General features: G+C 39.2%; 2 protein-coding genes across 2 annotated transcripts; both read right to left on the bottom strand.

The window, feature by feature from the left end:
• Positions 1 to 681: 681 nt before the first annotated feature.
• On the bottom strand, positions 682 to 6,177 carry LOC110720349 (EEF1A lysine methyltransferase 2-like). The gene is made up of 7 exons (XM_021899368.1): positions 5,824 to 6,177; positions 4,693 to 4,830; positions 3,782 to 3,982; positions 2,807 to 2,903; positions 1,755 to 1,858; positions 1,381 to 1,432; positions 682 to 1,211 (listed from the first exon to the last, which is right to left on the bottom strand). Exons 1-7 carry the CDS (start codon positions 6,045 to 6,047, stop codon positions 996 to 998), a joined length of 1,032 nt encoding a protein of 343 aa, XP_021755060.1. The 5' UTR covers positions 6,048 to 6,177; the 3' UTR covers positions 682 to 995.
• A 3,481-nt stretch (positions 6,178 to 9,658) lies between these two features.
• LOC110720350 lies at positions 9,659 to 10,825 on the bottom strand. Its single transcript, XM_021899369.1, has one exon. It carries the CDS (start codon positions 10,657 to 10,659, stop codon positions 10,144 to 10,146), a length of 516 nt encoding a protein of 171 aa, XP_021755061.1. The 5' UTR covers positions 10,660 to 10,825; the 3' UTR covers positions 9,659 to 10,143.
• Positions 10,826 to 16,407: the final 5,582 nt, after the last annotated feature.

Here is a 16,407-nt window from a genome sequence, read left to right on the forward strand (position 1 = left end):
TGATTTGAGACATTCATATGGTAGTAGGTTTTCTTTGAACGATGTCCTGCAGGACAGTACATTAGTATATTATGGAGAGTTTGCTCGTTCTTATACTACTAAGTAAATATTAGGGCATGAGCAATAGGTTTGTTTACTTGCCACATCATCATCATACAAACCCCACACTTGACAAACCTTTCATCAACAATAAATAAACCTCTTCAAAGGTATATGGGATCTACTTACAACTCATTAAATTTATCTAAACAATAAAATAAGCCCTAACAAGATTTATTTTTTTTAAAAAAAAAAAAAGGAGAAAGTGGGCCATTTGGAGCAAATGAACCGAAACCTGTTCCTTATTTTGCTTTTCCCACAATAAAAGGTTTGTCAACAAACCTCAAAAAAGTTTCCACAAATCCAATAACAAACCTCTTATTGTGGATGCCCTTACGTATCATTTTACTAAACTCGAAAGTAACCCTTGCACTCTTTAAACTCAATTTGTTTGGGCAGAACACACTTAATTCTTGACTTGAACAGTTTAACTGGTAACATTTTATCCACTAGGCAAACAATTTTCCTGGCCTAAGAAATTATTTCTGTGAACACTACAGCACAAGAGGTTGCTTGACGTAGTCTCATTTTAGCACAACTGCACAAACCTAGTATTTCGAAGTTGTGAACTGCACATATATGTGAAAGTAAGGGAGATAGAGAGACAAATTCACCCTCTTTGATAATCGCAATTTAGAACAAATAATAAATGGAATCCAACAGGTTCAATTTACAGGGCATGCTTTTTACAACATTAGACTTCCCTTGTGTTAAATTTGACGATCCACAAGCGAAGTTGTTAACTCGAAAATGTTTCAACCATTGAATTGTAAACAACTTCAATCAATTCGCAGGCACTTTCATTTACAGTCAATATTTTGCCACCCACAAACTTGAACCATATAATAATATTAAGTTAGATGAAACATAGGCTGATATTAAAAATCTACTGATCTTCAGTTGCGGAGAAAAGCTACTGTAGCAACACGTGATCCCTCGACTCCTCCAAACATGAATGTCGGATAAGATCGTATATGGTCAACGTATTGGAAAGGAGCAGATGTTAGAGCACCCTGGTCTAGTGAGGTGTCTGGTTGGACAGCAGATCTTTGATTAAATCTTTCTACCTCTTGCATCAACTCATCTTTAGTACTGTTACACGATGTGACAACCTGCACATTTCATGGAAAGAAATCAAGCATGGAATAAGAAACAAGCAGGAGATCTTCAAAACAAGGTCAATCTTTTACCAACAAGGACCATCAAGAGCTAGAAATAAGTTTATACTCCTATAGACAAATAAAAGAAACCTGGGCAATAAAAATAGTAAGCAGAACTTACTAGTATTCCACCAGGCGCTACTAATTTTGCGACAGAATCCCAGTACATAAGCCTGAAACAAGAAAGCGAGTATGGGTAATTGTAGCTCAAAAATCTCAGTCAGTGTCACATAAAACAAACTGAATAATTGTAATGTCCTAATTGCTAATGTACTGCATAGGATTAGCAGTACTATGGGATACAAGATTACTAGTACAGTGATCTACTTGAGAAAAACTCTGTAACAAAATATGATGTAAGCCATTCACCAGTTCTTGAGAAGACAAGGTATACAAAAAGAGAGGAGTGGGTTATTGAAAAATAACTCTCTATGAAGTTAACAGTTGATCACCAGCTCTCTAACTCTTGAGAAGATTTAAAAAAATAAAGCCAACCTTTTAATAGGGCCATCAGGATGCAGGCCAATGGCATCCAAGGTTCCTTTATCCATCACAAGCTTAAACTGTTTTTCCAACTTGGTATCAAGAACATCATCAACCTGGGTTAAAACATTGAACAAAATAGTAAGACTAGAGCATTGCAAGGTCATATATATTTTGGAACTAAACATCATTAAAAGGTTCACCATAATATTGATGATGGTACAGTCGTACAGGCATAGAAAACAAGAGTAGTTCTCACCATCGAAGTAAGATGTTGAGACTTGAGACAAACTGAAAATAAGTGATCCAACTTTATAAAACCTACACAGGTACCTAGGCATACTATTTCTGTTTCCAGTTTAATTCAACAATTTCCTTTCTGGTCTATTTCAACTTCTATAATTGTGGCACCGTGGGCTCCCCATATCTTTCCTCATCCATTCTATTTGAAATCTCAGCAAAATGTCATAGTAACGAAAATTTGGAAATGGAGGGAGTAATATACATTGAACTATCTAGCCCTCTACCCCAAAAAAGGCAAAAAAGGGGAGAGAGGTAGAGAAGATGCCCCAAAACCACAGATTCCTTGAAAAAGGACAAATAAGCAAAAACAAAAAGAGAAAGGGTACAAGAGGAGGATTGTGAAGTGCGTAAGTGCTCTGTAGTTTCAACACAAACAGTACACTAGGCCTGCCCTGCATGAGACAGCATATACAATGGAGAACAACATATAAAAGACTAGTAAAACACATATACCTTCAACCTTGATAAACCCAAAAGGGGTGTTTGGTAAGTGGGGATTGAGGGTGGGATTGGGAGTTTTAATCCCAATATTAACACTAGTATTTAAATTGGTATGACTGAGTTGCTAGCTCAGTATAGGAAAAAATAAGACTCTCTCTCTCTCTCTCTCTCTCTCTCTCTCTCATACTACTAACAGCTAAGCTCAACAGATGTTGCAGATTTCTCCTCCTTCTAATCCTAATTATGTTTCCAAAAGTTATTTGAAAGCATAAAATATTTAATAAACCAGCTGATGAAAATATTTTGAATTAGAAATTTACCGAGAAAGCAATGTTATTAAATCCATCCCTCTCAGCAAGAGCACGAGCAAGGCCTATAGCCCCTTCACTGTAGTCAACGCCAGTTAAATTCGAGAACCTGAACCACACAGACAAAAGGCAGAGTCAGCAAATCTAGCAAGAGGGGGAATCAAGCGTGCATGCTTTTATTCTAAAAATATAAAAAATGGCACTCCATATGACAAGCAACAAAAATCCTCTAAAAACACCACTTATTCCTCTCTTTTGGCTTTTACAAGAAATAAACTTCAAACCACTCACAATCACCGTGCTCTCACTTAATAACTTATAACTCATATTTCCCAACATATCTTAAGAAGATTCTAAAAATGATGAGTAATTGTACGTTCAGTATACATTAAGATGCAAAAATAGTAGACCAGGAACTACATTAATCCCATAGAGCTTGCACAGTTAGTGGGAAAATAAATAAATACAAGCATGTCATCATCCCACATAATTTTTATTTATTTTTCCTCATGAGAGAGAGCATACACCAGTAACCAAACCAAATTGACCTGCACAGATATGCAGAACAAGCTAGACCCCAACTATCAATCATCCAGGAAGTAGACATCCAATAGTCAAATTTCTAATCAATAAGCTTATCTCCTTTCACAGATAGCATCAAACCCAATACTTGAGCAAATTATAATTAAGCATTGAATTCCATAGCATATTTTACCACCAAATATTCTGAGCATATTAATCAAATCCTTGATTACAAATAATAAATACTAGTGCCTATTCATCAAAACAACAGTAATCAATGTGTCAAATTTCTAAATATTTAAAAACCAGAAACCCATAATTGCGAATCATTCCCATTGCAATCAATTTCCATACATAAAGAACATTAAGGAGCATCAAACCAAATAGACATATTACTATGGGTGATAATCAAACTAGAGTTTAGGTAGTGCAAAATGTTGGAGACTAACAGTATGCAATTAATACCCATGCTTAGCAAGCTCTTGTAGAAGCAGACCGTTGCCAGTTCCAAGATCAAGTACGCTCCAACTTGACAGGTCATGAGCTGCATGATCATCATGTTCCGTCTTGTCATCACCAACATGATTTAACAAGCGACGCCGAGAAATATCAATGCATAAATTCTTTGTCCATGAAACAACAGTATCCATGACTTCAGGTCCAAACCTGACAGCAAGTAGCAGTGAGAAAATAAATATATGGCATCCAAAATCTCCGATCTAAATAATCTTCGCCTATGAGAAATTGATTTTGTCTCACATACAAAAAATCTACCAATGGGGTGAGGTGGGGTGGGGGTCGAGACTATTTTCAAAGACAGGAGAAATTTGAAAGATACTTTAGAGCTTATGTTAGGAGAAGAATCTATATTATATTTCTATCTACTACAGTGAAACCTTTTGGAGGGAGTTTTGCTCCTAAATCTTAATTTTTATCTATTTTTTTGTTATTAATTGATTTATAGATAATTTTGAAAGTCATTTTGGGTCTAAGACTTTGTTGTTGTTCAAAAATAATACTTCCTCTGTTTTTTTAAGTTGCATACCAAAAATATTGAACATACCAAAAATCAAAGGCTTGAAACTATCGACAAACAATACAGTCATCTGATTGAATGTTTTTAGAGCAGTTAGCAGTATCATAGGATATTATAGCTAACTATAACAAGACAATATCTATACTGGTAACTCACAATAAGCACAACCATAGCATAATAGAGCAATTATTTGGTTTCAAAAAAAAAATAATAGAGCAATTCTTTTGTGATGACTATACAAGCATAAGTAGTGAAAGGCTGAAAGCATGTAAATGAATTTTCCAACTAACATCAGGAAATTTGTGTGCAATATTAACAGAAACATGACAACAAAACGCACCAAATTTCACCAGCATGGCCATGCTGGCGGAAATTCTCAAGCTCGTCAGAATATGTCGCATCCCAATAGCTCTGAAGACCAAGCATTGAGGCTATCCCATCACCATCTTCTGCGTCTTTCTCTGAATCCTTATCTGAACTGTCGCTCACCAAAGGAAAAAAAACCCAATTTTTCGTTAACACAAACAAACAAACAAAAAGAAATTCAATTCAGCAAATAGGCAATAATTGTTCCTGTGAAGAGAAAAAAATTATTAAGAAGATTTCAACTCAAAATTATCGCAAAAACCTGGTGTATAATTAAATATCAAAGGTGTAAAATGTTAAAAGTAATGACAAATGAGCTAATTAACCTAAGGCAAAACTCCAATAAAAATATAGCGAATAAATTTCAGCAAGCAAACACTCCAATCACCAGATACATACATCAATTGCAATGAAAGGAGCCTAACTAAACATGATAGCGACCGATCAATTTAGCAAAATAAACCTCAATTCAGACAGTTTCAACCAACAAAATATGCTATCAAGCCAATAAGTGATCAAACAACAATATTTGATCAGAAAAAAAAAACAAATTTCAATGAAAACGAAAAGCAGAAAGATACCTGAAGTAAATGGGAGAGCAAGATAAACTTCAAAACGAATTGATCAGAAGTCAGAACACACATTTGAGCAAAAAAGGATACGGGATTAACGGAGTAACACATTTTGCAGAATGCAGACATTGAACACAACAAATAAACCTAATTCACAACAACATTAACTGTTTGATTAAGCAAATCCATTGATAAATATGTCTGGAACACCAAAAGTGGAGAGGAAAACACCAAATTAATCTAAGATTCAATATCAGAAAACAAAATGCTCAATTTTGCATAATGCTGACATTAATGACAATGAAAAATTAGCTAATTACACAGAAAATTTATCTGATTACACAAATTTCAACAAATTATCCAAGGAATCCCAAAATCGTTCAGCAAATTAACACTCATATCGCAAAATGCATACATCGATCACGCCGACAACAATATAAACCCTAATTGCACAAACACCTAATCAAAATACACAAATTCAAAAAAAAAAAAAAAAATGAAATCAAAAGCATAGAAATCGAAGGAGAGAGAACCTGTAATCAGAGGAAGGGCGGAGATTAGCGGCAGCGAGAGCTTCGGTAGCGTCAGCATGACGCTGCTCATCATCCAAAGTACTACCATACTCGCTCTTAATAGACCAAGAATCGGCGGCAATAGAACGATCATCGTCGGAAATGAGATCTCCGGTGACCGGAGTTCTAGGCTGTTGAGGAAGCTCCGCCGTATCTTCCGCCGGAGGAAGCTTGATTCCCGCCATTAATGGAGAAAAATCGGGATTTCTGGGGAAGATAGAGATAGGGGAGAAAAGAAGGATAAAACCCTACAATAGAGGAAAGAGAAAATTGATTGGATGGAGTATCCGGTGAAATGGAATGGAATAGAAACTCAGTCTTGATGTTTGACTAGTCCTTATATTTTGGACCCACGTTTACATACATTTTTTGAGGGAGGGTGTTAATTGTTTAACCCATTTCATAGGAAGATTGATTAATTAATTGATTATTTGATTGATCCATCATTCAATGTGATTGCTTACACTTACACCCAACTTTGATTCAAAATTTGAGGATCATGGAGTGGAGGACCGGAGTCAAGAGGGACCATCTCCTCTAGAAGGAACCTTGGCTCGATTCTCATCCCACCCTTCCTTCTATGATAAGATTTTAGGAAGAACACCTTCCATATTTTACCGTGGTGAAAAAGATTTACCCCGAGCACTTACCGCAATGAGAGGAGGTTGCTGGTCAACCCACCAAAGTCCGGGTTTAAGGTGAAAAATAATGTTAACCATGTGTATAAAAATAATTTTTGATGAATTCTAGTAATGAAAACGTGTAACTTCTGATCTCGCATATGCTACTTAGTATTTATTTATTGACTGTTATAGCAATCATATATTCATATGTTGTGGTATACTGGATTACCGATAGTGTCTAGTTTATACAAAGACCTTTTTTGTTCTCTTTGTTACCATGGAGTACTCAGCTTTCACATCCAAATAAGAAAAGTTTCAAATGACAATTAAGAAAGTAATTCACTAATTTGCTATAACAATTTGTGTGGCTAATAAAAAGGAGGCAGCCAACAAAAACTAGATAAGGTTGAGTAAGAAGAAAGGTGCATGTGCATTACGTCTAAGATTCCATATTCCAAACTTCCAACTTAACAGCTGCAATAACATAATAATCCATCATTATAGATTTATAGCTTGATAAAATGATACTCATGATCAACATAGATAGAAGACAATAGAACCGACGCACGAAACATGGGCCCTTTAGTCCACAACTAGTGGACCACAACATCAGACAGGCCCAACTGGAAAACTGTCCATTATACACACAATGGCCCACTTATACGGTATAATACAAATGAGTACTAATAGTATACTTTTATGTACTATGAATCCTCACCATCAACTATGGCCCACTGGACCCTTATTGTGTTTGAACCACATGGTTCCAAATGTGTCATGGTCCCATGAAAATATGCAATGTAGCTCAAGATATGGAGTCATTAAGTTGTGTGTTTCAATGCTCTTTCTAGGAAAATGCTAGTTTGGTTTGAGGAATTGACCTCCTCATAAATTTGATGAGGAAATGAATAGGACCACTTGTGGTTCTTTAAAGTTTAAGGTTAAGACCTCAATTTCATGTTTCTAGATTAACATTTCCAAATTCTAATGCATTTCTCATGGTCGTTATTGTATATTGCGTACGAAGTATCAGATCCACCTCTTTTAAGTACATTCGCTATTGACCAATAAAAAGCAAGCTAAGAGTACATTAATCAATAATTTAATGTGGACCTAATTGCTAGAATGTTGAAGTGTTAAAAAAATGATGATGATATGTACTCTCTCTCACGAATATTTTTGAAATAAATCTATGTTTTGACCAACAATTAATTTTCACACGCAATTAATGTGAAATTTTAGAGGGAATACAAATAATTAACATGATCAACATGTATTGTTTATATCGAGGTATTTTCGAGATTTTACCTAGGGCATAGAAATACGTGGAGATGACGGCGATAAGCCGATAACTATAGACGGCTAAAATTGAAGCAAATGGTTTCAATGAAGATATTTTATGTTATACATATATTTTCATTCAAGTATTTTCACATATAAGTAAAATAATTTGCATCCATATTATCAAAAATATAATTTTTTTAAAAAAATTTAATTATTGATTAAAGTTTAACGTCCTTAATTCTTAATAGTCAAACGTTGGTATTTAACTTCAAATGGAACAAAATTTGCATGGTATTTAGCAAATTGTAACAATCAAGGTTTAGCAAATTTCAATCGATATACACATTGTATTTGTAGCTAATAAATTAGTTAATTTAGAGATCAGATAACATGAAAGCGAAAAAAGTAATCCATGGCGCTTCATTAATGTGGGGGGTCAAATATTGATAAGAAGATCTGAATTGGAGCAGCCATACAACGCTTTGAAGCTACTTAATGCGTTATAGACGATATTACGTGTTAAAATTGTCAAACAATACATGCATAAAGAAAGGGTAAATTCCACTTTGGACTACTTTTATAACTAAATTCAACCAATTTCACATCACCAACAAACCTCCTACCATATTAAAGCTACCATACATATACCATTCTACTAATTAATAATAATAATAACATTTGAATAATAATTAATGAATTATTATTATGCGTAGAAAATGGGCATTAATTATCGTTTGTTAAATTGGTCGTAATTTACGTCGACAAAACTCAAAGTACAAACCCCATATGACTGCCTATTAAGTGGCAATGCCATGTTTTTCATCCTTCATTCCTCTGTTTTGTGAGTTGTGAGCCTTGTGACCCTAGCATTATTTTGCGTGTGGACTTTTTCTGTTTATTTAATGGATAGGATTGAAAGGATTTTATACATACAATATTGTTGCATATATTGATTGAAAGGATTTTATGATGGACTATTTGATCATTTATGAGATGATGATAATATATATATATACTCGTATATTACCATATCAGTATATATAAATATTCCATAAATAAATAAAAGTGTAAAAATAATATCAATAATTTTAAATTTATTATTACGGAATACATGACTATATTCTATCACGCTCTTTCATACATAGGTTACTACTCTGAAAAAACATAGCTATCAAGCCTATTATCATTAACATGAAGATTATGAAGGGAGTCGCTATAAATAATTTTGAACTTATGGTCTATAACTATGCAACAGTGTAGATAAGTAGATACGTCTATCGCCACACATTGCCTCTAGCTGGGATACACATACAAGCAACGTATGGTAGGCTGATAATAGCTAGTGAAGGTTTCATCATTAGGAAATTAAAAAAGACTAATAACATTATTATCATTAGTAAGGCCATAACTTATTGTAGTTATTAGTACGCCATCGCGCATTGTTTGAGAAATTTAACTTGATAAATTACAAAGTGTACTATTTTAAGGTGTTTTCATTTGAACTCGATGAAAATAAATACTACCTCCGTTAACTATTATTTGCAACAAAGAGGTATTATTTGTTAGATATAAAATATTCTTCTTTTGCAAATAATAGGTAATGGAGGTAGTAGATTATAAGTTGAAAGAACTTTAAGAAACAATAGAACTAGTATATGTTATTATAAAATTTTTGTTTTAATATTTTAAAGGGTGTTTTAATTAATCAAGTTGATCATATTAATAATTAAATTATTTTTCATTGAATAATTATTTTGGATGTAGCTTCCTATTATCAAACATGTCCATATGCCATCCAGAAATATGTCCCATCTGTTATGTTGCTTAATTGCGTTGGCACAATCAAATACTAACAAAATCCATTATTAGTTTTAAAGAACGATAGATAATTGAGGGAGGGGGTTAAAATAAGACAAAGATTTATACAACCAATTTACATAATAGTAATTTTTTTTTCTTGACAATTTACATAAGAATATATATTTTTATGAGAATTAAGGGTTACAACAATAACTTGATTAGGTGATTAAGCACCTCTCAAGTCACAAAAAAAACCCCTAAAACCATTAATACAATTCAAATCAAAAGAATACATATCTTCAATACGCACATCTTTTCACACCCTTAAAAATCTACCCCTTCACCCGAAATTAATAATTATCTTAAATTTCGAATAGAACGAGTAATAAACCACGAGATTTTTTTTTTTTTTTTTTTTCTCCCAGCAGATATGAATTCAGTCTCTCTCCCTCCATCTAAAACTAGCAAGAGAGCCTCCAAATTCAATCCAAAAAGCCCAATTTTTTCATTTTTTTTTTCTTTTTTCTTTTTATTCCTACCTTAATAACATAAGGATAAAAACTTGATTGCTTGTTCACCTTCTTGAAAAAATGCTAACAGGTTCTTCCACAATAGTTTCCAACACCGGCTTTTTAGACCGGGAAACAGACCTCCTATGCTTAAACTCCGACAACAACTCCTCAACTACAACTTTCATCTCTAGCGCGTCCTCCTCATGCGCCAGTGGTAATTCTGACTCACTCTCAACGGAGTATGAAGGAACAACCCTCACCTTTCCGTTAGAGCCGCGTTTGGCAGCAAGGAAAACAGCTCCCATATCGGCAGCAGTAATAAAGGAATTCACCCTTTTCATGCCAAACATGATGTAAACTTGGCCAATCTCAAGATCTTCATCTGCATTAAGAGCTGAAAATCTCTTTCCAATTTGTAAAGCCTTTGAATTTACAAGGAAAAACCCGGGCATTTCAAGCATAAGTTCCGCCGCTTTCGTAGGTTGTTGAAATTGCTTGATTTCTCCGGTTGGAAACACCACTTTAGCTGATTTATGTTTGCCCATTGATGATAGCGCACAAGATGCGTAGTTGCCCATATTTTTTTTAACTTTCGTGTGGTCGGAATGTTTAAACTTAGATAAGAATCGAACCCTCAACCTCTTAACTCGAGACGAAAATGAAAATAATAAGTTGATAACTCAAATAAGTTTTTGAGAAAAAAATGGGTTTTGGTGGATATGAATTTGAAGGGAGAGGGAAGACAGGGTTTGTTTATATAGGAGAGGTTGGTGGAAGTCAACTACGGTTAAAAAAGAGGTAAGTGGAAGATTCATTTGCCAGTTGTTGAAGTAATGAAAGTTTGACAAGTGGAAATTCTATCTTATTTTCCATTTTAAAAGGGAAAATAAAATTTAAGGTTTTGTTTGTTTTTGGTATTTTAAAAGGTATTGCCGCGTTATATAGTTGTGATCCGTCAATATTTGTATTTTTGTACATTGTTTTTGAGTTAATCAAATTATTGATCATAATTATTGTTATGGTTATAATGCGATGGGGTTGAGCTCGCATGGGGTCCATTTTGTGATTAAAGGTCCCACCATTAGCCATGATACAATGCATGAGCTTAAGGACTAATTGTATCATTATCTGTGTATAATTATTTCTCTATTTTGTTGATTAAACTAAATGAAGATGAGCATAGTATAAACTGCTAATTTCACATACTATTCCATACTATTACACCTTTCATGACCTTAGATTGTTAGGTGGTGGCATTAGAGGTTGCGGTTATGGTTTTGATTAGGTCAAATCTCATATTACATTTAATTATAAACAAATTTGATTACTGGCATCATATTTGGTAGTTTTCAATAAATAAATTATCAAATAAATTACGTACTTGTATAATTTATTGATGATGAGAATTTTTTAAAATTGAACTCTAACTATAATGGCGTGTAAAACTAAGACAAACGAAATCTATCATCACTAACTAATTGTCCAACATTTACAACACCGGCCTTTAGATTGTTCAACCAATATAAATGGACTCTCTATTCTCATCTTTTGCTAAGGTATATACTAAGTGTTAACGAGGTAAAGCGTTTCTAGCTAAGGAGTAAATTAAAATATGTATTTGGATGACGAAATTCAATCTCAAAACTTGAATACTACTCATAAAGGCATAAACTCAATTAACAAAAATAATTAGTTAGATGACATGATCATATTGACTACTTACACTTATTTCTTGGTGCTCGTTGTAAATATAGTTTAATTAATACCTAAGCAAGCATTACAAAATACAAGTATGTAGTAACTTTTTCAATTTAAAGAGAGTAGTACCAGACGTATAAAAGTAAGACTTTTTATTTTAATTTTTTGGGAGGCAAGTAAAGCTTAGTTAGTTAGCTTCTTGATTGGGTATAGTGGGCAAACTTTCCTTTAAGCTGGCAAAGTAAGATGTGTTATGTTGTGTTGTCCACTTAAAACAATGATTTTTGTCATTTTCAAACATCAACTGTTAAATTAAATACAATGTGTTTGGGTCCAATTTAGTCCAATTGGGCCTGGTCACTGAATGATCCAATTAAAAGCCCAAGGCAAAGGTTCAACTCTCCAAATATGCTAAAGTCAAAAATCAACATCCTCAAAGCCATGTCAAGGTCAGTCAACGGCCCAATCAGCTTGGCCCAGCCCAACTGATTTCCGGGCCCAATCCGCCTCCTTCATTAGCCAAGGTATAAAAGCCAACAATTTGGTCAATTCTTGGTAAGACAAAGACAATAAGCCTCAAGCAACTAAACTCTTGCACAGCTTTCTCTCTCTAATATACTGACTTAAGCATCGGAGGGGCCTTCCTCGGCGTCCCCCCCGAGGCTAGTTTACGTGTATTTGTTGTGCAGGAAACCCTCGGCTCCGGCGTCGTTCGGACCGAGACCAAGTTCCCTCAAGATAAAAGGATCTTCCGAGATTCGATTGTTTTCATCCGAAACAATTTGGCGCCGTCTGTGGGGAACGCTACTAAATTTCGCGTCAGTCATCAAACACTCCGGCAGTCGCCATGACTAAGAGTGGAAAGAGTTCCAAGAAGGCTAAGAAGGGAGGAGGCCGGATTACGGTGAGGGAACGCCAGCCGGTTTATCCCTCCCCGGAGCAAGCCTCTTCCGAATCGGAGGCCCCCATTTCTCCGGAAAGGGGAGCCTCAAGAGGTCCTAGCCTCCAGGAGGAGAACACCTCGCACCACACTCGGCAGCCGGGGCCATCCCCGAGACCGAGTGGCTCAGGTGCGAGGAATTCCCCGCCGCGCCATAGCGTGCAATCCAGGTCACATCCGCAGGAGACTCCTCCCTCCGGACCCTCCACCGAGGAAGTGGCCAGAGCAGTGGCCATCTGCATGGAGTTCCTTAAAGCTCAAGGGGCTCCAATCCAGATGCCTGATGATCACCAGCCGAGAAACCTGAAAAGGAGGATCGGTCAGGATGATGGTGGACAAGTTCCACCACATAGACAGCTCGGCCAGAGGTGGCGAGGGGACACCCGAAACTCCAGTAAGGAGAGGAGGAGGAACCCTCAACCCTCTGACCACTCTGAAGCTCAGAATTCTATGGGGCCCTCCAAGGACCCGGAATTCGCCCGCCGAAGCATTCACGAACGCTTGGGTTCGAGGGAGGTGAGTGTGCATAGCCGCCTCACCTTCCCAGAGGATACCGGACCCCACCCAACCTTGTCTCAGCCGGGGACGAAAACCACTTCCACCTCTGAGAGAGGAGGGAGCGAGGTCCCTGAGGCTGGGTACAAGGGGAAGGCGGTCATGGTTCCATCGAACTCGCCCTTCCAGAAGTGGATTCTGGAAGAGCATGTGCCAACGGTCAAAATCCCGGCACATATTACTTACGATGGTACCTCAGATCCTAAGGATCACATTGCCTCTTACGAGGGGCACATGTATCTGAACCCGAGGTCTGAGGCTACCTGGTGTAAATACTTTCCTACGACCCTCAAAGGTGTTGCCCAATCCTGGATCACCAAAGGGCTCAAGGAAGGCTCCATAACCGGTTGGAACGACCTCTCCAACAAGTTCAAGAGCAAATTCTCTACGGCCAACCGCCGAGAGAAGACCACTGCAGAGCTAATGAGTCTGCAGCAGGCGGAGGACGAGAGCCTCCGCGACTATCTGACTCGCTTCAGCAACGAGTCATCCGGAATCACAAGCCTGGATCAAGGCCTGGCCGTGTTCGCGCTACGGAACGGCCTCCAAGCTGGAAAGTTCCTGGACTTCATGGTCATGCATCCCCCGCAGACCCTGGAGGAAGCCTTGGAAGCATCGGATAGGTTCATCCGAGCCGAGGAGTGGAACAGATCCAGGTCTCAGTCTTGTCCGAGAATTGAGAAGCCGAAAGGGCAGCAGCCCGAAGTCTCGGCGCAGAGGAAAGGGAAGGCTAAGGCCTCAGAACCGTCCTCTGCTGCCGAGCCGAAGAAGGAAAGACACTTTCCCTACACGGGAAGGTACGATTCATACACTCCACTCTCCCTTCCCCGTGCTAAGATTTTCAGCACGACGAAGGACGAGGGGAGATTTAAAAAACCTCGTCCGTTGCCTCCCTGGCATCAGACGAGGGGAAAGGACCAGTGGTGCGAGTTCCATGACTCACCCGGACATCGCACCGAGGACTGCGTCCAGCTGAAGGACCAGATTGAGGATCTGGTCCGCAAGGGGTACCTGAGCCAATACCTCGCGGACAGGCGCGAGGAGAAAAAAGCTGAAAAAGATTCTCGGCAAGACCTCAACTTCGCTCGGAAGAAGGATAAGGGACCTCAGGGCAAGGAGTCCCTCGACATCCTGGTTATTTCCGGGGGAATCTCGCAAGGCACAGCCAAACGCCAACTGAGGGGTCTAACCCATCAGATTCATCAGGCTGAGCTTCGGCAGTCCCAATCACCGGCGCCGAACATCCTGTTCACAGCCGAAGACTGTGAGGGGGTGGTATACCCCCACGATGACCCCCTAGTAATCATTCTGGGCATCGCCAACCGCAACGTCTGGCGGACCCTCGTCGACGGCGGTAGCGGGGCGAACATCCTCTTCCGAGGAACGTTCGACCAGCTGAGGATGGGAGCCGAGCACCTGGCCCCCGCACCCTACCCGGTGTCTGGATTCAACGGCTCTTCCTCGTATCCTGACGGGAAGATTACACTTCCTGTCACCATCGGCGAAGGCCGAGCAGCTAGGAATATCATGGCCGAATTTTTGGTCGTAGATGCTCCATCTGCATACAACGTGATCATGGGGAGACCCCTCATTCACGGCATTCAAGGAGTCGTCTCCACGTATCATCAAATCATGATATACGTTTCAGACGAGGGACGCTCCGAGAAAATAAAGGGCAGTCAAAAAGAAGCCCGCCGATGCAATCACCTCAAGCCATCCACGTCTCGCCGAGGCGACCGTGGCGATGGGGAGGAAAAGCACCGGGACCGAAACGCCAAAAAGCCGAGAGGCTCAGACGTTTCGGCTAATGAAGCCCCAGACAACGAGAAATCTGATGGGGGCCAAAAGGCTGACTCCGCCTCAGAGCCGAACGACTCTGATGGCCAGCCGCGGTCAGGAAAGTCTGCTAATATTGATAGCAGGCCGGAATTCGAGGAATCCAACTCTAAGAGCATGGAGACGGATGACCTGACCGAGTCAATAGAACTGACCGTAGGAGATCCGAACAGATGTGTTAGCATCGGGTCGTCACTGGAGCCAGACACCCGTGCGGCACTCGTCCAACTCCTACGGGCCAGTGGAGACGTGTTCGCCTTCTCAGCCGCAGAAATGCCCGGGATTGATCCGGACTTCGTCTCCCATAGGCTTAATGTCGACCCCTCCAGTCGACCCATTAAGCAGAAAAAGCGGAACTACTCCGCCGAAAAGAACCAGAACATCGCAGCTGAGGTCGATAAGCTCCTAGATGCTGGGTTCATTGAACCCTGTCAGTATCCGGAGTGGCTGGCCAATGTTGTAATGGTTCAGAAGGCAAATGGTAACTGGAGGATGTGCGTTGACTTCACGGACCTGAATAGGGCATGTCCCAAGGACTCCTATCCGCTGCCGAGGATCGACCAACTGGTCGACTCGACAAGCGGGCATGCTCTGCTCAGTTTCATGGACGCATTCTCGGGATACCATCAGATCTTCATGCACCCCGAGGACCGAGCTAAAACAGCGTTCATAACAAGTTCCGGGTTGTACAATTACAGAATGATGCCCTTCGGATTGAAAAATGCGGGGGCAACATATCAGAGGTTGGTTGATCAGGTTTTCGCCGAGCAGAAAGGCCGAAACATGGAGGTTTATGTTGACGACTCAATCGTCAAAAGCATAAAAGAAAAAGATCATGTCACGGACCTAGCCGAAACCTTCGCCACCCTCAGAAAATACAAAATGAAGCTGAATCCGAAGAAATGTGTCTTCGGCGTGAAGTCAGGCAAGTTCCTCGGCTTCATGGTCAGCAAGAGGGGGATTGATGCAAACCCCGCCAAAGTACAAGCTGCTTTAGACCTCCCCGAGCCGAAGACAAAAAGGGATATTCAGCGTCTAGCCGGGAGAATGGCTGCCTTGTCCAGGTTCATCTCACGAGCCTCAGACAAAGGGCTCCCTTTCTTCAAGGCGCTGAAGCTCCAAAATTCAAAAGGCATTGAATGGGGAGACGAACAAAAGTCAGCCTTTCAGCAGCTCCGTGAACACCTGGCTCAACTCCCAACACTGGCAAGGCCAGTCGTAGGAGACATCCTATACTTATACGTGGCGGTCAGTCCAGCCACGGTAAGCGCGGTGCTGCTAAGGGAAGAAGAAAAAG

This window comes from Chenopodium quinoa, unplaced genomic scaffold, assembly GCF_001683475.1.
Source record: "Chenopodium quinoa cultivar QQ74 unplaced genomic scaffold, ASM168347v1, whole genome shotgun sequence".
Lineage (NCBI taxonomy): Eukaryota > Viridiplantae > Streptophyta > Magnoliopsida > Caryophyllales > Amaranthaceae > Chenopodium > Chenopodium quinoa.